At 42.6% G+C, this 20,194-nt stretch overlaps 11 protein-coding genes across 11 annotated transcripts; 7 read left to right on the top strand and 4 right to left on the bottom strand.

The window, feature by feature from the left end:
- Nucleotides 1–1,434: 1,434 nt before the first annotated feature.
- Nucleotides 1,435–2,488, bottom strand: VTP21DRAFT_2087 (uncharacterized protein; the record flags this gene model as incomplete). The annotated part of the gene is made up of 2 exons (XM_069392243.1): nucleotides 1,435–2,371; nucleotides 2,433–2,488. 2 exons carry the CDS (start codon nucleotides 2,486–2,488, stop codon nucleotides 1,435–1,437), a joined length of 993 nt encoding a protein of 330 aa, XP_069250664.1.
- A 120-nt stretch (nucleotides 2,489–2,608) lies between these two features.
- On the top strand, nucleotides 2,609–3,227 carry VTP21DRAFT_2086 (uncharacterized protein; the record flags this gene model as incomplete). Its single annotated transcript, XM_069392242.1, has 3 exons — nucleotides 2,609–2,696; nucleotides 2,805–2,901; nucleotides 3,020–3,227. The coding sequence occupies 3 exons, from the start codon at nucleotides 2,609–2,611 to the stop codon at nucleotides 3,225–3,227; spliced, it is 393 nt and encodes a 130-aa protein (XP_069250663.1).
- A 748-nt stretch (nucleotides 3,228–3,975) lies between these two features.
- Nucleotides 3,976–6,419, top strand: VTP21DRAFT_2085 (uncharacterized protein; the record flags this gene model as incomplete). The annotated part of the gene is made up of 2 exons (XM_069392241.1): nucleotides 3,976–4,280; nucleotides 4,352–6,419. 2 exons carry the CDS (start codon nucleotides 3,976–3,978, stop codon nucleotides 6,417–6,419), a joined length of 2,373 nt encoding a protein of 790 aa, XP_069250662.1.
- Nucleotides 6,420–6,637: 218 nt separating this feature from the next.
- VTP21DRAFT_2084 (uncharacterized protein) lies at nucleotides 6,638–7,528 on the top strand (the record flags this gene model as incomplete). Its single annotated transcript, XM_069392240.1, has 4 exons — nucleotides 6,638–6,748; nucleotides 6,813–6,938; nucleotides 7,017–7,113; nucleotides 7,194–7,528. 4 exons carry the CDS (start codon nucleotides 6,638–6,640, stop codon nucleotides 7,526–7,528), a joined length of 669 nt encoding a protein of 222 aa, XP_069250661.1.
- A 291-nt stretch (nucleotides 7,529–7,819) lies between these two features.
- On the bottom strand, nucleotides 7,820–9,304 carry VTP21DRAFT_2083 (uncharacterized protein; the record flags this gene model as incomplete). Its single annotated transcript, XM_069392239.1, has 1 exon — nucleotides 7,820–9,304. One exon carries the CDS (start codon nucleotides 9,302–9,304, stop codon nucleotides 7,820–7,822), a length of 1,485 nt encoding a protein of 494 aa, XP_069250660.1.
- A 1,068-nt stretch (nucleotides 9,305–10,372) lies between these two features.
- On the top strand, nucleotides 10,373–13,024 carry VTP21DRAFT_2082 (uncharacterized protein; the record flags this gene model as incomplete). The annotated part of the gene is made up of 8 exons (XM_069392238.1): nucleotides 10,373–10,394; nucleotides 10,510–10,702; nucleotides 10,763–11,024; nucleotides 11,091–11,198; nucleotides 11,267–11,417; nucleotides 11,479–11,665; nucleotides 11,729–12,444; nucleotides 12,510–13,024. The coding sequence occupies 8 exons, from the start codon at nucleotides 10,373–10,375 to the stop codon at nucleotides 13,022–13,024; spliced, it is 2,154 nt and encodes a 717-aa protein (XP_069250659.1).
- Nucleotides 13,025–13,553: 529 nt separating this feature from the next.
- Nucleotides 13,554–14,198, top strand: VTP21DRAFT_2081 (uncharacterized protein; the record flags this gene model as incomplete). Its single annotated transcript, XM_069392237.1, has 4 exons — nucleotides 13,554–13,594; nucleotides 13,671–13,735; nucleotides 13,799–13,849; nucleotides 13,903–14,198. 4 exons carry the CDS (start codon nucleotides 13,554–13,556, stop codon nucleotides 14,196–14,198), a joined length of 453 nt encoding a protein of 150 aa, XP_069250658.1.
- Nucleotides 14,199–14,496: 298 nt separating this feature from the next.
- VTP21DRAFT_2080 (uncharacterized protein) lies at nucleotides 14,497–15,795 on the bottom strand (the record flags this gene model as incomplete). Its single annotated transcript, XM_069392236.1, has 4 exons — nucleotides 14,497–14,588; nucleotides 14,686–14,830; nucleotides 14,906–15,445; nucleotides 15,526–15,795. The coding sequence occupies 4 exons, from the start codon at nucleotides 15,793–15,795 to the stop codon at nucleotides 14,497–14,499; spliced, it is 1,047 nt and encodes a 348-aa protein (XP_069250657.1).
- Nucleotides 15,796–16,419: 624 nt separating this feature from the next.
- VTP21DRAFT_2079 (uncharacterized protein) lies at nucleotides 16,420–17,112 on the bottom strand (the record flags this gene model as incomplete). The annotated part of the gene is made up of 3 exons (XM_069392234.1): nucleotides 16,420–16,780; nucleotides 16,850–16,992; nucleotides 17,074–17,112. 3 exons carry the CDS (start codon nucleotides 17,110–17,112, stop codon nucleotides 16,420–16,422), a joined length of 543 nt encoding a protein of 180 aa, XP_069250656.1.
- A 405-nt stretch (nucleotides 17,113–17,517) lies between these two features.
- Nucleotides 17,518–18,706, top strand: VTP21DRAFT_2078 (uncharacterized protein; the record flags this gene model as incomplete). The annotated part of the gene is made up of 3 exons (XM_069392233.1): nucleotides 17,518–18,194; nucleotides 18,262–18,319; nucleotides 18,392–18,706. 3 exons carry the CDS (start codon nucleotides 17,518–17,520, stop codon nucleotides 18,704–18,706), a joined length of 1,050 nt encoding a protein of 349 aa, XP_069250655.1.
- Nucleotides 18,707–19,420: 714 nt separating this feature from the next.
- On the top strand, nucleotides 19,421–20,118 carry VTP21DRAFT_2077 (uncharacterized protein; the record flags this gene model as incomplete). The annotated part of the gene is made up of 2 exons (XM_069392232.1): nucleotides 19,421–19,665; nucleotides 19,746–20,118. The coding sequence occupies 2 exons, from the start codon at nucleotides 19,421–19,423 to the stop codon at nucleotides 20,116–20,118; spliced, it is 618 nt and encodes a 205-aa protein (XP_069250654.1).
- Nucleotides 20,119–20,194: the final 76 nt, after the last annotated feature.

Here is a 20,194-nt window from a genome sequence, read left to right as displayed (position 1 = left end):
TAGGTGATACATGGGAATTAAAGTCCTCCTCTATAATCCTGAGCTTATGTAGAATATCGAAAAATTGTGACCAAGTCATTGGTAAATTCTAAGTGAAATGATGATTCTAATACATTTACCTTCATTATATATGACGAGAGCTTTTGAAAAAAAGAGTACAGTGAATCAATTCACTACCGCCGTTATTATGTTCTGGCCTTAGGCTTTGCAGTTGCTTACACGTGAATATATATGCGAGCTTTTCATAGCTGTTCTAAGTGAAACCTATCTGTAGTATCCAATGCTGTTGGAAATTCAGGAAAAATTAAACAAAATTACTGCTTCACACTGCACTTCAAATTTGACTGTATAAATTTACATAGTTAATATACCTAAAATAAGATGATTTTTAATTAAATTTCTTCTGGTGATCAATAGTAGTTATTCCTGGAATTTAGGAAAATATAATGTTTAGTTTACAATCATTTTTACTCCCACATTCACTCATTCAATATTTAACCTACAATGATAGTTTAAGGGGAAATTTCGAAGTTAGATCTCTCAGTCAACCTCAGGAAGATAAACGATTGTTATATTCACGAGTCAGATGTTCGCTAAATTTATAAAAAACTGTAAGAATCAAAATGAAGGGAGAGGGTTACACCTCGGGAGAGGTTAATCCCGAGATTCATTTGAAGATATGTAAATTACACACTTTTTGAACTATGAAAAGCTATTATATTCTTTGACATATTCCCCAATAATTGCGTGATCTCCAAGTAACCCTCTTTAGCTATGAAACTAGATGGCTTGATATTCCTTCAACCTCAGATATATGTATCAAAAAGCAGAATTGCAGCTTGTTTATTTGTGCAGTACTTTTTCTCACGCTTTCACTTTTTAAGGCCCCTTTACAGATAATCAATTGAATTTCACTTTTTATGACCCAAGAGCAATCATCCCCCTAATATGCCCATGATGCGTTGAAGGCAATATCTTCAAGATTTATGAAAGAGAGCATCACATAGAATATGCGCATACGTCACCTCACATGATCTAATTTACGAAGAGCATAAGTGTACACTAAACACATGCTTTGGGGAATTTTAACGTCTGCTGGACCCGTGCTCGAGCAAAGTTCTCCATCCCCTCTCATATAAAGTTAACTAACGGCATATGTATAGTTTATGAACAGCGTGGTATTTAAAATGCATGAAAGCACTCCTGCTTAAGTCAGTAACCATATCAATTCACTTTTTGAAAATACATTAGAGGCAGTTGCTAATAAGTTAATAAAATGCATTTTTCCAACATGGCTTTAAGTAGCTTCTTTGCCTCCCTATTTGAATACAATCGAATATGAGCTTGAATACATGGTAAGTAGAGGATATATTAAGGTCTTAAAGAAAAGGGGACACGGGTTACTTGAGTTAGAAAAGAGTCTGACAAATCATATTATGAAAACATGGAGCGTCCTGCGCGTATATTTCTCTTCAAGAATGGTTCCCTCGCGTCACGCGACGTCTCCTTATTCCTGGGCTTAGAGTTCATCCCACTACGCCTAGCCAATCGAGTATGCCACGCCCATAGTTCGTTCAAGTCTATCCTGGGTGCATTCTTTACCTGTTGCCAAGCTCGTTCGGTTCTCCCAGGTCTAAAGGCCAATACATTGGTCTTTGGGTATTTATACTGAATACAGAATCCCATCGTATTATCGTCCTTTCTCCATCCATAGCGTAGTTGATCTGCTTGTTGCCTATATGCCGATTCAATAAGAGCAAGCTGCTGTTGCTGTTGTTGCATAAGTAATCTAACATGGTTTGGTCTTCGACCACGTCTCCTTGGGCCATTGGTTGGGGCAAGCGGATTGGGCGGGAGAACGGGGAGGGGAACAGGGGGAAGAGGGAGTAACTGCGCAGCAGAATAAGGAAAAGTATGGGAGGATGCGGGGAGCGAGGACGAATTTGGAACGGGATCTTCTGTCAAGCGTCTTTTACAATCGGGCTCTGTCTGTCCACTAGTTTCTCCATTGGAGTCATCGACCTCTGCAGGCTCTTGACTCATAGGGCGCTTTGCATGAGTTGACAATGTTTCGCCCCTTGTGCGATAATTACCAGAATTTGGATGAAATGCGTTTGAATCGGATTCGTTGCCTGGTGACTCAACTTTTGGGTATTTTGAGCTGTGCTCATCGTATTCTTGATATATGTTTTCGGATTTAGGAGAGGATTTCACAGATGATTTAGACGTGAATGCATTGGAATCAGTAAAATATGTTGCATCGTTCCAATTTGACGCGTCAGATTTTGACGATGGCAATTTGGCGCTACACATGTCTTTAGTGGACAACTGGTGTGCGCATCTTTGTTTCTCGCTCTTATAACGCTCATAGCTAGATAATAAATGCAGAGATTAGCTAAAAAGTGGAGAACCAACACACATTGATAGCTCACATTTTATCAAAGGCAGTCTGAATCGCTTGATTTCTTCTTGGTGAAATCTGATGCATCTTCAGGTTAGAAACCAAAGATATATTCTCATTAAAGCGGATATTCGAAATAAAAAATCTAAGCCACACATAATCTTAAATTCTCTGTTCCTCAACAAACGAAAGGTATTTTATTATAAGATGCCAGAAACAGATGAAGAAAAGCAGCGCAGATTTGAGATCGAGCTTGAATTCGTGCAGTGTCTATCCAATCCCTGGTATTTGAACTGTGAGTACTTGCTAGCATCTAGGCAATTAAGCTAAGCAATGAGATCGAATGTTGGCGTTCTCAATATTAGAGTTCTGCTAATACTAATGGGTAATCGCAAAATATTAGATCTTGCACAGCTCGAGTACCTTAAAGATCCCGCATTCATCAACTATCTTGAATATCTACAATATTGGAAGCGACCTGAATATGCAAAATTCATCATGTTAGTTCTCTCATTTATGATTGTGATTTTATTTGTTTTGCGCCATATGTTTTCGGTTTTTTCTCTCGTCTATGCATCGCTAATAAGGTGCTTTTGTGTGTATTCATGTCCCTCACAGATACCCTCACGCGCTCTACTTCCTTGACCTCCTCCAGTACCCGAGCTTCCGTGACGCGTTGATAACTCAGGAGGCGGCAACGTTCATACATAAAACACAATACTGGCACTGGAGATATTATCGGAATCCGCAGACCCTGTTGCAGGAGAAGGAAGAGCAGCAACCTACTGCTGAAAATGAAAGCCAGGCTCCGAACGGCCACGTCTGAAGCAGACGGGAGGCGAACGCACTGATGGGAGATGTAGTCACCGATATGAACATAGCTTGGAGTGTGAATGGCATTGTATATAACTCTATATTATTAAAAGTCACGATAAGCACAAGTGATCGGGGATGGATTAGGCGGGTTTAATTCTGTACTTTACGTAATGGCCGAGTAAAGTCATGCTATTATTAATCAACACGCGGCGTAAACACAAAAAGAAAAAAGCAAAACAAAATAAAAAGTCTCTCAGAGGAGATTGAAAATAAGGTTGTAGAGAAGCTCTCTCCACGTTGCAGTAGTGGGGGGAGGGAATGGTTTGGAGGGATGGCCACAGGGGAGCTCCCCCTCTCCTGGTTGATAGGGCGAAAGAACCTGAAGGAAAAATCAATAAATAGCGCCGTTTGTCGGCGATCTGGAGTTAATCTGAGTTGAACACAAGGGGGTTCGATCCAGCGTAAGAAATTCGCACGCTATCTGACTGGGTGGCAAAGGGAGAGCCTCCATATGATAATCTACCTATATATATTGTTATCTTGGCTACTCCACGAATGCTTGAATCGCCATTTTATGCTTTGATATTCTGAATTCCAGACACGCTTCATCAATCGTGAAATTCTCTCCCCTTTATCTATCCACCCCACAGTCGCGACTTTTCGAGAAATAATATTCGCCACCACGGACTCGCAAACGATTCTCAAAGGCCTCTCTAGAGCATTCACTCCCTTTTATTATTATCACAAATTTCTTCACCATGCATCCATCACCTAACGAATCAGGGGATCCTCGGATCAAACCTTACGACATTATCGATATTCGTTCTGCTGAATTTCATCAATTCGAGCTTGTAACTGAGGTTTTCAAAGGGCTACAACAGGAGCCAAAGACCATTCCTACCCTGGTGCTCTATGACGATCGTGGTCTTCAGTTGTTTGATGAAATTACCTATCTGGAAGAATATTATTTGACCAATGCAGAGATAAATGTGTTGGAAAATTACGTGGATGAAATTCAGCAATATGTAAAAGATGGGTCCGCTCTGATTGAGTTGGGTGCTGGGTTTGTATTTCTCTTGCAGTCGGGCAGTAAGAAAACCCTATTGACCTCTCGCCTTCTTTTTTCCCTCTTAGGTCCCTCCGCAAGACACAGCTTGTTCTCAAAGCAGTTGAAAAAAAATGTAAAAACATCACCTATTATGCCCTTGATGTGATGCAGCAAGAGCTTGAAAAGTCACTTGCATCGCTGGGCAGCTTCTCCAACATACGGCTCGTTGGCTTGCTTGGAACGTATGAGGATGGAATCGCCTACTGCTCCAAGCTCCCCCCCGAGCAGTCCAAGATCGTAATGTGGATTGGATCCTCTATCGGAAATTATAATCGAGAAGATGGTGCCGCCTTCCTACGTTCTTATCGTGATCGCGTTATGAACGCTGGCGATATGGTTCTGTTGGGAGTGGATCGCCGCAACGATCCAGAGTTGATAAGCGTCGCGTATAATGACCCGCGCGGAGTGACACGAGAGTTTATTATGAATGGTCTCGATCATATTAATAATATCCTCGGACACAATTTCATTGATAGGAATCAATTCGAATATGTCTCTTATTATAATGAGAAACAGGGTCGTCATGAAGCCTACTATCGCTCCCTTTGCGACCAGACCTTGTCCCACAAAGATCAAACTTTTCATATTGCAAAGAATGAGATGATTAATGTCGAGTATTCATATAAATACGATGTCGAGGAGCTCATCTCACTGTTCGAAACTGCGGGATTGTCCCATGCCATGACTTGGACCGAAACTGAGGAGCGCTACGACCTACATCTTCTATATCGTGGGCCATTCTTCTGCCCCAAGCCTAAAGGATCGGTTCCAACGCGTGAAGAATGGGAAGAGCTGTGGAGCGCTTGGGATACGGTTACAACCACCATGATCCCAACCACCATGCATCTCCAAAAACCGATTGATCTACGTCACCCGTGTATATTCTATTTCGGCCATATTCCAGCTTTTCTCGATATTCAACTCTCCCACTGCCTCGGGGAACCTCGGATTCGACCAGACTATGGAGAGATATTCGAGAGGGGAATTGATCCCGACATGGACGATCCGTCACATTGCCACCCCCATTCAAGAGTGCCAGACGAGTGGCCTGCTGCCGAAAATATCTTAGAGTACCGCGATCAGGTGCGAACACGATTACTGCACTATTTGGAGAGCGAGAAAAAGTTGACAAGACGAGCCGGGAGATACTTGTGGATGGCATTCGAGCATGAGGCTATGCATTTAGAGACGTTCTTGTACATGTTATTGCAATCGCCAGAAACACTTCCACCTAAAGGGGTTGTGCCGCCCATTTGGGCGCAAACTCTTCTGCAGAAGGGGGGTGAAGATCAAGTTGACGGGGTGGAATCAACGAAGGTGGAGGTCCCTCCACCCTCTGCACTTATTAGCATTGAGGGCGGGCAGATTCAGCTTGGTCACGAGGATTCAGAACTTCTCGACGACGAAGCTCCACTGGAACTTCCATTCGGCTGGGATAACGAGAATCCAGTGCGCTCCTGTACCGTCGCTCCATTCCGCATCCAGACCCGCCCCGTCACAAACGCAGAATACCTGCGCTTTTTGATCGCAACTGTGAACAAGGATTACCCGCAATCTTGGGTGCCTGTGGGAGAACCGAGCAAGTTCCGTTTTAAGGTTCGGACGGTGTTTGGGGCAGTTCCCCTGGAAACCGTGAGCGAGTGGCCGGTGACCTGCTCCCAAGCGCAAGCGGAGGCATATGCCGATTGGGTTGGAATGCGGTTGCCTAGCGAGGAAGAATGGGTTATGGCGCGGGACGTGTTTGAGAGGAAACTGAAGGAGGAAAAATCGTTGAATTCTGATGAGAAAGAGATCGAGGGCGTCAAAGTGCAAAACATTGGGTTCCGATACTGGCATCCCACCCCCGTTGCTGACCAATTTGTCTCCGACGTTTGGGAATGGACCTCGACCCTATGGGAGCGGTTCCAAGGCTTCAAACCATCAGAGCTCTACCCCGGGTATAGCGCCGATTTCTTTGATCGAAAACATGTGGTCTGCCTTGGAGGCAGCTGGGCCACCCATCCGCGCATTGCTCACAGGCGATCTTTTAGGAACTGGTATCAGAAGGGGTACCCATATGTCTTTGCTGGGTTCAGGCTGTGCAGCGTTGAATAGGCATCAGTGCCTTTCTTAGTTGTCGGCACTACCACCTTGCAATGGGATTCGAACCAAGTATTGTAGCAAACATTTCGAAAATTCTCTCCGATGTGTTCGTTTAATTTAGTTTAGTGTAATATAGTGCTAGGTATTCCCACAATATCTACTAAAAAAAAAATAAAAAAAAATTAGTGCCAATTTTACCTTTGAAATTAATTAGTGGAATTCACTTAGAAATGATAATTCAGCGGTACCCAAGTTTATCGTGGCCCGAATTCTACGCTTCCTCTCAGGAATTTCTTCGGCAATCTGAACACGTAGGAGATCACTGGCATTGGATTGAACAAGTAGATCGTGAACAAGTATATCTAGAGATTTTGATACGTTTTTCCTCATCTCTACGGTGTATAGAATCATGGCGCGAATAGAGATGGATTCTTAGAAAAAAAGCTCGTCATTCCCGTGAAACATGACTGGGAAAAGCTAGATGTGTACGCAGATCCTAATGTAGTAGAAGAAGAAGATATGGTGTCGTTCGTAAGAAGATTTTTCTTGAATTCTTGTAGAAAACTTAATTATGGATGTATCTTTGACTAACTTGTGAATATGATGTAGAGAGGGGATGCTTTAGAGACTCTTACAGTCACCTACCATATACTGTATTCTTCCAGTTATCAAGTGCCTGTGCTCTACTTTAACGCTTATTTTTCCAGTAAATCCACAAGATGATTCTTATGTTCGTTTAGTAATCTCATTCTCCATTTTTATTCATACAAATACGTTTTGCCACAGATGGTACCCCGCTTACTCTTTCACAGATCTACACATATCTTATACCTGCAGAATATCACACTCCTCTACAGCAGCTCCGCTTTGGCAGTGGCGTTACCCAATCCGATCACCCTTATTTTAGAACGCCTTTCTATTATGTGCATCCATGTGAGACACAAACACTATTATCTTCCATCAGTGGAATGCCCATGGAGAGAAATGGACATAGAGACAGTGGGGTAAACGATACGGGAAAATACATGAGGAGCTGGTTAAGTTTAGTCGGACCAGCTGTTGGGTGTAAGATTTGTGTGGAGTATTTCGTTAACAAGGATGCAGAGACGAAGGAGTCATGAGTATAAGCAAGGTAAAGACCTATGGCTTTTGCTTATAGGATGCATTTCCAACAATCTCAAAGAATCCAACGTATGAAAAGAGTATGAGGGTGGAAGCAGAGAAAAGAACGAGTGGATGGATAGTGTCAAGAGAAAGATAGTGCCAAATATTTAAACTAAAATGTGATATATACTGTGTAGATATGTGTCATACAATAGACTCAATAGTTAAACTACAATGATATAAAGTAGTACTCTTTCCATTAGATAATACAAGCAAAGAGTCGCTGGAGGGGAAAGACAATACACTATTTAGTCAGGCGTTAGGATATCATCGGTGGGACTCTCTTCCGCTACAAGAGGAATTCCATATTTGTCCATTGTAGCCTCCAAAGAGCTCACACAATTCAGACACTGTGAAACCCGAGCCCTATAGTGTTTTGAGCGCCATAACAAACTATATAGATGGACTGACAAGGGGTATAAACTTCGATGGTGCGGAACGATATGCAGCATCCTGAAAACAAAATCGCAGATCTGCGTGATGAAGGGTAGAGGGAAATAGCATCCCTCGCACCGTTGTATCACCGCTATAACTTGTAACAAGTGATGAGCATTTTCGAAGCCCTTTGAGATTAGATCATCGGGTATATAAGTCTGAGATTCGTCAGGAATAAAAGCACAGTGCAGTTTAAGTAATATAGTATAGTATTGTCCTAGAGCTAGTAGAGTATGTAGGGATGCCTCTTCGAGTTGAAAGATGTTATGGGGCTGCAAAGTATGGAGTAACTTCTTTAACCATGCTCGGAGTTTTGGCACCAAACCCATTGCAAATTCCCAAGCATCCTTCGAGGAGAGATCTTTGTCAAATAAAATGTCAATTTCATCCTGGATAGTATATAGGTCAATGCATGACCTCCAATAGAGAATCGACTCTCGTATAAGCATATTTTCATCTGCCTGTGGACTAGGCATAGGGGCTGATGATTTTTGATGGCAGCGTATCCGATCGTCCATGATGCACTCAAAATCGGCTATATACCATCGAATGCGGTGAAGCAGCTCCACCTTCATTTGATCATCTTCATAGCCCCTATGAAAATAGTCCTCGATATTGCAATCATATTCGAGCGGAGGGTATGAATGTCTATGGTCCCAGATCATCAATTCAAACTTAGAGGAGGCCAGCTCTATAAAAATTCGACGCTGACTTTCCCGATCTCTATCGTAGTACAAGAACTCCGATAAGAAAATCAATGCACATATAGTGTAGAGTGACGAGTCTTCAAGACAGTGCGAGAGAAACTCGCGAGACTTATTGTAAAAGTATTCTTCAAGAACATTTGATGGTACTCCATTTAGATTAGCCTTCCCATGAGAATGTATCTTGCATGCGTGTTTGGCAACATAGGCGCAGATGGCATATACCATTGAGAGAAACGATGGATCTGGATTGGAATTATTATAGGCATCCCGGAAAGATGGTTCATGAAGAACTGGACAGAATGGATGATAGCATTTAAAATAGACATTCACCAAATGATCAATTATGAGATCAATGCGCTGAGGCTTTAACTGTGGCAAATTTTCATTAGAAGAGTTGAGCATGGCCTCTTTAAGTCGTGCCGTATCTTCGGCAAAATGCACGCGAATGGACGGGTATCTGAACCCTTCAGACTCCACATAATGTTCGCTCTCAAAATTTTCTTCACCATTGTGTAAAAGTGATTCTAACCGACAAATATCTTTCGCAAATTTCAAATCAATTTGCACTTGGCCTGAATTATTGCACCTCATTATTGACCATGAGTTTTGATGTTTCGTTATCTCTGATAGTAAATCGTTGTCTAGATTGGCTAGATTCTCTAACATTCTCTGCAACGTTATAAAAGCTAGCTTATCTACGAGCCACGAATATGTCTGCTCTAGCTCTTTAATATTATCATCCAATTCTTCAAACTCTTCTTTCCAATAACTCTGGAGCTCATCGCATTCTTTGCCTGATAAAGGCACTTTAGGCTTTTTATATAAGCATTGAGTATTTCCCTTGCGACAGCGCTCACACTTGGGTTGCGTACGATCGCATCCAACACGGCGAGTGCGACAGCTGCGGCAGGCTGGGGGCTGATTTTTGAGTAGCTTTGTAAGTAGGGATTCACTCAATTTCCTTTGCATTTCATATCATCATAAAAATTGACGTCTATAAACCACTGTAGATTGCCCAGGAACAAAAGGATTCTAACTCGTAGTCTTCAGGAAAAAAAAAAATAAATCAGCCACCCGATTCTTCAAATCAAGTGTTTCGTTGAGCCATTTAAATATCAGGTAAATGCAAACTGGAGTTTGGAAATAGCAAAATAGCCGCGATTTTGGGTATAGGGTTGCAGATTAGAGTGGTTATTGATGCTATTAGCGTTCATATGTAGTAGATAGACTCTACGAAAATATCAAATGAAAAAAGCTCCATTAAGTTTAGAGTGCGTTCTTAATAAATTGCCAAGTCCATAGCTTTACAGTTTTGCCAAAAAAAACTCTCACATACTATGATAATAAATATATATCTGTGATTTTTGTAGGAAATATCTGTGGCAACCTGGTCCTATATTTTGTGCTTAATAGAGTGTATATTATTATAAATGCTCTATCAAGATAATTGGGCCTCTAGTCGCGACCATTCTAAATAATTAATTGGATTATGTGGCGCAGATAATATTTTCCTGGTTTACGCGAAACGACCTTTGAGACTTAATATCTCCCTATCCACCCTAAAAAATAATAGATTGAGCGCGACTTTAGCCACTGTATAGACAATATTTCGTTCGCATTCTATTTTGCTCTGAGTAAAGGAAGATCACATCTTAAAAGATGCCGATCCGCCATTTTGACAGTAAGTATTTAGTCAATCTCTCGAGATTTTCGCATTGATCTATGTACATGTGTATATTTCTCGCATGCCTTTACAAGTGTATTTTAATTACTGACCTCTCTATCGTTTTTTTAAGTTTTCATTGCTGAGCGGAGACTTGTTCAGACATCTTCGATAAATCAACTGCGTGATACACGAGTGGGTATCGAAGGAAGTCATTGGCTCCGACGCTTATTGCAGACAACCGTCAAGGAGCCTGCTGTGGTGGCGATGGGTGGTATACCATTGGGTTTGAGAGCTGCAATAGAGCGAGAATTAGACTTGTTTGCGTAATATATCAACATCTCAAAAGCACACTCTACACAAAATATAACTAATCTATATTGCAGATCACATGGAATTCAACCCTTTTTCGTTTTTAATGGGCTGAATATTACACGAAAGGACAAGCCCTTCTCCACCGAGGATCATCGGCCCTCGAAAAGGGCCACGGGTTGGGAACACTACGAGCGTGGCAAAACTGATCAAGCAATGAGCGCATGGCTCACTTCGGGTTCAATCCATCAGCCCGATCTACTAAATTCTGTATTCAAAGTGTTATATGATCGCGGAATAGAATTTATGCGTGCTCCCTACTCTTCCTGGGGACAGGTGCGTATTTTTTGCCGAGTGGTACAGCGAGAGTTTTATTTATACATTTATTATTTTGCTACCTAGCTCGTCTACTTGCATAATCACCCCAAAAATTACGTGCACGCCTTGTACGGAGGTTCGGAACTGCTGATGTACGATGTTGATAAGATCATTATCAGCTTCGATCTCGAGGTCAGTTTTTAATCTGATAACGCATGGTTAAAATCAGTCACTAATTGATTGTTTTCTTATGATGACAGAAAGGAAATTACAATTGGATTAGCAAGAAATCCATCCTAAATGATCTCCAAGTCTCTGATGATCAATTTCTGGATATTTGCATTCTTGCTGGTTTCGAGTGGTGCAGCACGTTCCCAATTCTCACTACGGATATCGGCTTCTCGTTTAAGGGTAAGTACTCTTGGCTCTGGCTCGGGAACGAACCTTTATTCACCTCCTTTTGTCCTTCCAGGAACTCACGATCTCATCAAGCAGCATAAGACTGGATTTAATGCAGTTCAATTCTACTCCGATAACCCGGCAGTGCACAAGAGTAATTATGTTGACACGTTTTGTCGCACTCGCTGTGCTCTCAAATATCACGTAGTGTATGGGGAGGATGGTAAAGTGGAGCCTTTGAATGTGGAGAATGCACCAAGGTATGTGGATTGGACAAATCTACAAGCCATGTAGTACACTAATACACCCATTCATCTGTTTAGCGATATTCACGAGTTTATTGGATATCGGCTACCCGACGACATCTATTATTACATCTCAAAATCCCTTATCGGTACCCAGGTGATCAACACACTCGTTTCGGGGATGCTGGTTGAGTCGCCGCCACTCTGCAATGGTGATACAACGGAATACCGAAATTTCGTCAACGACCTCCAAGAAGTTCGCGCACAGTCGCTTGACTTATTAACTCAACCCCTTCATCAATTCTACCAGTCAAAGCGGGTGGTGTCATTGCAATGGTATGAGCCCACCAATGAGCACCCGATGGTGCATCATAAATCGGCAGGTGAAGGCTTAAAATGGCAAGTTTCTGGTGAAGTGGTGCGAGAGGAGATGAAGCGCCTAGATGTGAGTTCTGGGGTGGACTTGGCGTTCTGCTTGAATGCCACGGCAAAAAAGGATCGTCCTCTGAAAACATCAAAATTAGAGGGAGCTAAACCGCTGGAGAATAAAGATGAAATTTTGGCGAATGCACTGTGGCGTGGGCTCCGATTGAGGGGATATCTAACTCCTGAGAATACCCATACGGTGTGGGGGCAAGCATTGGCCAAAGCATTGGCAACCGAAAAAGGCGAAAAGAGGCTTCCGCCAATTGCACAGGAACAGTTGCTACTTGCATTCGAGCTGATCAAACATGGAGTGCTGAAGGCTGACCATTACAGCCGCACGTACCACGGGGCTCCTTCAATTGGAACAGGTTAGAGCGGGGAGAGAGAACTTAGTGGTCGGTGGGCTGTGAATCTTACCCATTTTTTTCTTTAGATGCCGAGAAAAAACACGTTCTACTCATCACGCGAACGCTCTCCTTGCTCCCGATGCAATTCCACAATTCCCCCTGGACCGGCCCGTTGAACCGGGAACTTCTCTGCTTCAACTCCTTTGTAAAAGCTGGGGCGCGGACCCTACGTAATCTCTTCGAAATGCTGATTCTCTCCATGTTCCTCCACGGTGAGTGCAAGCGCGCTCAAGACGATTATTTCAATATCTATGAAAATACCCCCTATCTGCAGGATGTGAATGATGCTCTGGGCATCGTAAGCAAAACCTATCTGGATCGTGTCTTAAGTTCAGAAATGACGAAGGAGGAAGCGGCGAAAAACGTGGAGGAAGTGTTTACTGCGTGCAAGAATGTGCGAGGAGACTTGAAGAGTGGGTTCCAATTTTGGGACAAGGTAGTTGCAGGAGTCAAAGTGCTCGTGGAGGGTGGTGCAATCTCCAAAGAGTTAGGGGGGCAGTTTGAGGAGGCAGATCGATGGTTGGGCTCTCGAAGACTCTAAATTTTTGAGAGAGTTCAGATTTATCACACACTCTATATCTATTATTCTGGGAAATTGCTACTCTTTTGTCATTTTTTTATGGCATGGCTGGGATATAAGTTCTGACGTGAAACACGCGGTATTAAGACAAAAACTAGTATTCTCTTTTTTTTTTGTCTAATCTCACTTGAGATTTTAAAAATCAAATAAAAAATTTTGGACAAAATTTTAATGGCCCCTGTTCTAACTGTTTCTTACCTAAAGCTATTGCCACTGAAATCATTCAGACCGAGAGAATTTAAGGACAGTTTATACTGATAGATGTGATTCAATACAAGTGTTTGAAACTAAAAAAAAATGCACTACTGTTAAATAATACACAGAATTGGAAAAAGACACAGTAATACTCGTTTTTTTTATATTCTGCATATTGCTCGACATGATAGCAAAGTTAGGCTCTAATTGTATCGCAGTCACAGATGAAGCAACATAATTTAGTTTGACTATCGATTTTGCTAATATCTCCCGAAATCCAACTAACCAATGTCCAATGTCAGAAGTAAAGCGGCTCATCTCACAATTCTTAGAACGGTGCAGTATTCCAACGGATTGAGTGACAATTGCAAGCAAATTCATCTCGATCCCTGACTTATATTCTCTTGAGTAGAGTCACAGAATGGAACGAAATAAATAGCAAAAGTGCCGATGTAATCCGAGTAATTGACCAATCTGGTAACCATTTGCTACGTACTTTCGGATTACTCTCTTGTTTTTAACACCAATTATCTGCTACAGGCTCTGACATTCACTCCAAATCTGGAGAACTTACGGATTCCCTGCAAGCAAGTAATTTCTTTTTTCAATTCTCTACCCTTTTTATCATACTAACTTATCGCTAGTGCGAGACATCCTGACCCAGCTTTATTCTCTGCGCGATCGCCTCGCTGCTGTTCTCCCGGCTGCTGAATCATCCCTTCTTCAGACTCTATTTGACTGTGTGCTCGCTTTTGACGATGAATATACGCTTAAGGATACCATCGTTCGCACCCTTTTACATTCTTGCTCGACTACCCAACACCGCGCCACATTTGCTGCGCTATGGCGCGTGCAGCCATACGTAGATCAAGTACACATTGAGAGGCTGACAGCTATGAATATTGAGAATAAAGAACGTAGCAATAAATCAGTTTCATGAAAAGAGTCTTTAGCTATTTGCTCGTCATCAAATACCTTATTCATTTCAATACTAATGCATCCGACACAACGGATAGCATGCGACACGGAATTCATCCTCTAAATAACCATCTGCACCATTAAAACATTATTTATTATTGGGATGAAATATAGATATTTATCAATTTAAAGGAAAGGTTATCTTCTAGGACTATGTCATTTTCGAAGATAACAAAGGAGTATGTGCGTACTCAGAAATCCAAAGAAAAATAAGGAGACGATAGAGAGAGGAAAATAGCGCCTGCGTATTCAACCCAACTTCACCAGTAGTCGCTAGCTTGCATACGACTCCTAGTTGCCATTGTACCAATCAGTTTACGTTCTCGTACCAATTCCACCTTCAGGACCCGATCTATTATCAGAGGTAGGAAACGGGGGGAAGCAAAGATTGATATTTTATCTTATTCCACCATAGAAATGAGTCAGTAAGCTAGATTTGATATCCATACCATCGGCTATCTGGCGGTGGTATCGCTGAATGCATGCTAAGGCGCTAGCCTTCCTTGCGAATTCCACCTCTGCTATGCCCGAAAGATTGTTGGAATCCATGGAAACACAACAAGCATGAATTTCCCCAAATTCACTAAAGGCAACCTAAAACAAAAAATGGCAAGATTGAATTTTCCAGCCTCTTGGTTGCTTGCTCACTATGAAAATTCAATTTTCTACCTTGATATCATCTGCACTCGTCATCGGATCCAGATTGCTCACCAGAACTACCGCTGGCCCGCTCTCACCCTTAATTGTGTATTCAGTACGGTTTCCGCCCGCAAGCCCACGAAGTGGGACCAAACCTCCTTCTGCTGATGCTGTGTTCTCGACCGCTACCACAGGAGCTTCCTGCTTCTTCTGGCGTTCTGTCACCACCACCGGTTTTACTTCATCCTCCTCCATCGCATCCTCGTTGACTTTCTTCTCCGTGCTTCTAGTCACTCTTTCTCTAGTTCTAGTTGGCTTCTCCTCCACAATCTTCTTGGGTGTTTCCTTCTTTCGTTGCACAGGAGCAACCGATTCCTTAGGCTTTGGTTTTGGTTTCACTGTAGATTTCTCCTCGTCAAGAATTCTGCGGGGTTCTTTAATACGTCGTGAGGGCTCAACCGTTTTAGTAATTATAAGCTGGCCCAATGATGGTTTGGGCTCTTGAGATGTTTTTTCTTCAGCTGGAAGCGGCTTTTTTGTCACTACTCCAGTGCTGGCATATGATATCCTCTAAAAAATTTAGAGAAATCAAAGCAATTAGCCAACCTCGAATTTCAAAGAGAAGTAAAACAATGTCCGGATCGACTTACTGAAGCGATCGAATAAGGTGTTGAGCGATGTTTCGGTGATACGCTCTTTATGGGACCTATGCGTTTAATGACAGAGGATTTCTCGTATTGCGGGGCATCCTGGCGAGGCGGGATAACACTAGATCTACCTGGTGGTGTGTAATTTTTTCTGGTTGTATAACCGCCAGAAGGAGGCTCATGATGTGGCCGTTTTCTTTCTTGCCCTCTAAATTTCTTAGAAGTCAACTTGGACTCTATAATGATCTCACTAAGAGGACGATCGATGTCCATCCTCGAGAAGCTGTGTGTATAAGAGCGTGCTGTGCCGATCAGAAGTAAAAAGAAAAAATTGGAAAAATAGCAATTGTGCAAGTGACTCTTGAGAAGAAACTATTGATCCAAATGCCCTCAATCCATAGCCAAACAACGAAATCAAATCGAGATCCGAGTCAATTTGGATTTAGACCTTTGGGAATTTGACATTCCATGGATTTCACCTAGAAAATCGATTTCCATGGCAAGACGCCCCACACTACAAAGATGGCTACGTTTCCTATCACATCAGAATAAGCAGGCCGGTCGATATCACTGCTAATAGGTATTCAACGTAAGGCCAGTTTTATGAGGTTAATATACGCGAGGCGAAGCTATATTGGGGCAAAGCGTCCCCCAATATTTAAGCCACCCAACCCAGCCCTTCCGAAACACTTCAAAATCCCTTACATAAACTAATAGAATTTTTCGCGAAACCAGAAAAAAAAGAGCATGAGGGAGTTTTGGGGGGTTTTAAGGATACACAGAGCTCTCTAGCAAAGGTATAACTTGAGAGAGTGTGGAGTGGGTAACCTCTTCTAAGATTTTCCATTTTAATTGTTGGAGAAACTAAAAACGGACCATACAGCATATTACACATTATTAACCCTTTAAATACTTCGAGATCAATCCGTTTATCTCGTTAGCCACATCCAGAGGCTGTTTCTCATCGTTCAGCTTAACTCGTACTAGTTGATGCTCCGATGGAATTTCGAGATCAGCCAGCTGGCTATCCAGCATTTTTGCCCCCATAAAGTGACCCTGTCGTTTTTCCAATCGTTCCAGGAGCAATTCACGGGACCCATCCAAGTAAACAAACACAGGGATTGCCTTTGTAAGATTCCTGAAAAGAAAATCGCGATATATTTGCTTCAATGCTGAGCATATGAGTATAACCGCCTTAGTGTCGCTGTTTTCTAAGTGTCTCTCAACAACATAACGCAAGCAGGCGAGCCATGGAAACCTGAATCGATGGAAATTTAATAACAAAATTCTCATCTTCGAAAAACAAAGAAAGGAGCGTATTTTTCACCTATCGTAATCGTTTAGTGGCTGGCCTTTGGACATTTTGTCGACGTTGCATTTTGGATGATAATCATCACCCTCCACTAATGGACAGGAAAGAATTTTCTCAAGCTCTAAACCAATACTCGTTTTTCCGCTTCCCGCCACGCCCTATTGATAGCGGATAGAGAGGGAAACAATTTCCCGGCTTCAGAAATGGATCCAGTATACAGCAGCAACAGAACGAATTACCATTAAGACGAACACTGGAATACGATGATTATCAGTCATCTTATTTAGCCCTTGCAAGTGATTTAGAAATTTGGCCACCAAGCGGGCTAAAGCTTAAATAGATAGTTCGATTATCTTAAGTTGATTTGTTAATGCTTAAAAAGAGGAGATGCATGTTCGTTAAAATAGAAAGCTCCATAATAGGCTAGAGGGGGGCATAATTGGTCAAAGCTATAATTTTGTACAATGGTAGAGCTGTTCTCCTCTTGTTCATTTCCAAAGATAAAAGAGTTTTGCGGATTCTTCTTTTCATAGCTGTAAATCCCTTCTTTCCGCTTCATCATACCCCTCTTTTTCGCAGCCTTTTTTGTTCCCCTCCCCTCATTCCCCTTCTTTTCCTTTTATTTCCCCCCGCTTTCCCCCCCGTTTTTATCTCATTTCGCTCTTTGTTTATCTTCTAAGCAAATGATGCTCTTCGCATTAGTTGCTTCCGCATTTCTTTTTTCTCTCTCCACAGCCCAGCAGATCTGCAATGGCTATCCCCAGTTATGCGCCAAGCCCTACAATCAATATGCCCAAATAGCAACTCACAATTCATTTGCATTCGGCAAAAACATAGCAGCTAATCAGAATTTTGATATCCCAACCCAGCTAAAGGATGGCGTGCGTGCCCTCATGCTGGATGCGCACAAACCTCCCGCGGCTAACGCGACGAATCTTATTGAGCTCTGCCACACCTCATGCAGCCTCCTTGACGCTGGTAGCCTCGGGGATACACTTAAGCAGATTAATGCATTCTTGCGTTCTAACCCCGGCGAAGTTGTTACCATCCTATGGGAGAATTTTGATAAGCTCCCAGCCGCAACCTTCGCTGCGGTTTATAAGGCTAGTGGAGTATTGGACCTGGTGTACACCAGAACCGCTAACGACAAGAACTGGCCGACCCTTGGAGAGCTCGTCAGCACAAATAAACGGCTTATCAACTTCATTGATGTTGGAACCGATCCTTCGCAGCCCTGGCTCTTGGATCACTTCACGTACATATATGAGACACCTTTCGAAGTTCCATCCCCTGACCAGTTCAAATGTGTGGTGGATCGGCCAAAGACTGGAAAACGAGGAGACATGTACAACCTAAACCAGTAAGTCATCCTATCCTTAACTCTGTTCCACCGAAGTCGCTAATACCTATTATCTTGCTCGTGCCAGCTTTATTTATGGTACTTTCCTGGGAAACAATGAGATTAAAATACCCCAACGAGGAGCGGTACGTTGCCATTTTCGGCGCTTTTCTATTTCCAATGTGTAAGTTCTAAACCTGGTGTTTATCCCCTACTAGGCTGCCGTCACCAATACCCAAAGCCTTGCATCCCACATCAACAATTGTCGCGCCACTTTTGGCGCCATTCCAAACTTTATCACCGTCGATTTCTATGAAGAGGGGGGCGGAGCCGCTTTCCAGCTTGCTGCACAGCTCAACGGCGTCACCTACACCCCACGTCCACTTGGCGCGTTGAACAACGGTAGCGGCCCAACCGCTAAGCAAAATGGGATAAAGTTTGGAAGCGGGAGTTCCGGGTTGAGTGCTTGGACGGCGTTTTCTCTCTGGGCTTCTCTCTCCATGATATCCTACTGCATCTTGCAACTATTTTAAACATGCTATAACTTTGAATGAAAATCAAATATTTATTAGTATATGAGAGATAGAACCCTATTCCCTAAACATTTCGAAGTATGTGCTTGCACCCATAGGTGTGTTTTTGCCCCGGCAGGATATACTTTATTGGATGGATATACTGTAAAAAAGAAGACTGATGAGCGTGAAGGGACGCAATTAATACCATGAATATGAGTCGCAAATAATTTACGCCCTCTCAGCGCTTCGTAGAACTTCGATGGCCTTTATTTCAAGGATTGATTTTCTCGGACCTAATCAAACAACATTAATCCTCACAGACACGCGATAATGAGAAATTATGAACCAAGGCAACCATTCCCACCCAGTCTATAATAACAGTATTTTTTTTTGGAATAACGCAGAAGTAATGAAATAAAAAAGCTATTGAACTCATGTTGTGAGCTATCCCTTCTGAATACGTAAACATTTAGAATATGTCAATTTTCATCTTTGTTGCGTCGGAACACAGGAGAGAGAGATTTAAGATTAGCACACTCCAATTTAAAGCTTTCCGCATTGGTGTCACCAATTCTAGTAATTATTCCGATTAAGTGTAGAATCATAGAATTAAATGGCCGGTCCTTGGCCCCGAGTCTCACTCTCTTCTCTACACTTCTTCGCCGCATCCTTAAAGATGACGCTATGGCATCCCTGCTCCTTCTTCTCTTAATTATATCACTCATACTTCCAATGACGTTTTCTAAATGCACGCTGGACTGTTATAAAATCTGCGTCGAGAGCGAATGCCATTTGTGCCGCAATGGGGTATGCCAGCTCCCACCCAGGAAGTCATTCGACGAATGTGAAACTGCCGCATGTGATATACGCTATGGATATTGTTATACGGTGCCCCTTGCCAATGACGAAAGAGCTACGAGCTGTGTAGCCTATAGCGGGATTGGGAAATATTGTGTCAATGATAGCCACTGCTCCAAGTATGCCTCCCTTTTGGGGCAGAGTTGGATTTTTAATTGTAGTCGGCGTATGTAACCGAGCTATTCTATTCACATGATAGTAACAGCATCTGCGGTCCGAACTCGGTTTGCGAATACAATTCGACCAAACACTCCAACTTCAAGAGCGAGGAGATTTCCACAATGGAGCCTAGAGTATCCAATATAGCTACGGGATTGCCACTGCGTATATGGTGGATCATCGTGACCACAGTGCCAGCCGTTGCTGCAACTGGCCGGCTGCTTGTACTCCTAGTGCGGCATTGCCAAGCTAAAAACCACTCACAAGAGGATGCTTTCATCCGTACCTTAAATAGTGAAGGGGAATATACATATATGCGTGGACAGCCATATTGGCTGCAGGAGCCATTTCATGAGCCATTGCCGCTCTACGTAGAGAGAGAAGAGCCTCCGCCCAAATACTGCAATGGCTGATATATAGAGAGCTGTACAATATGATAGGATAATACCCGTATATCTGGTGCTTCAAAATTTCTATTAGGTATACTTC

This window comes from Calcarisporiella thermophila (genome assembly GCF_041956535.1).
Source record: "Calcarisporiella thermophila strain CBS 279.70 unplaced genomic scaffold VTP21scaffold_13, whole genome shotgun sequence".
In the NCBI taxonomy this organism is placed as follows: Eukaryota; Fungi; Calcarisporiellomycota; class Calcarisporiellomycetes; order Calcarisporiellales; family Calcarisporiellaceae; genus Calcarisporiella; species Calcarisporiella thermophila.
This window is presented reverse-complemented; position numbering and strand designations above follow the sequence as displayed.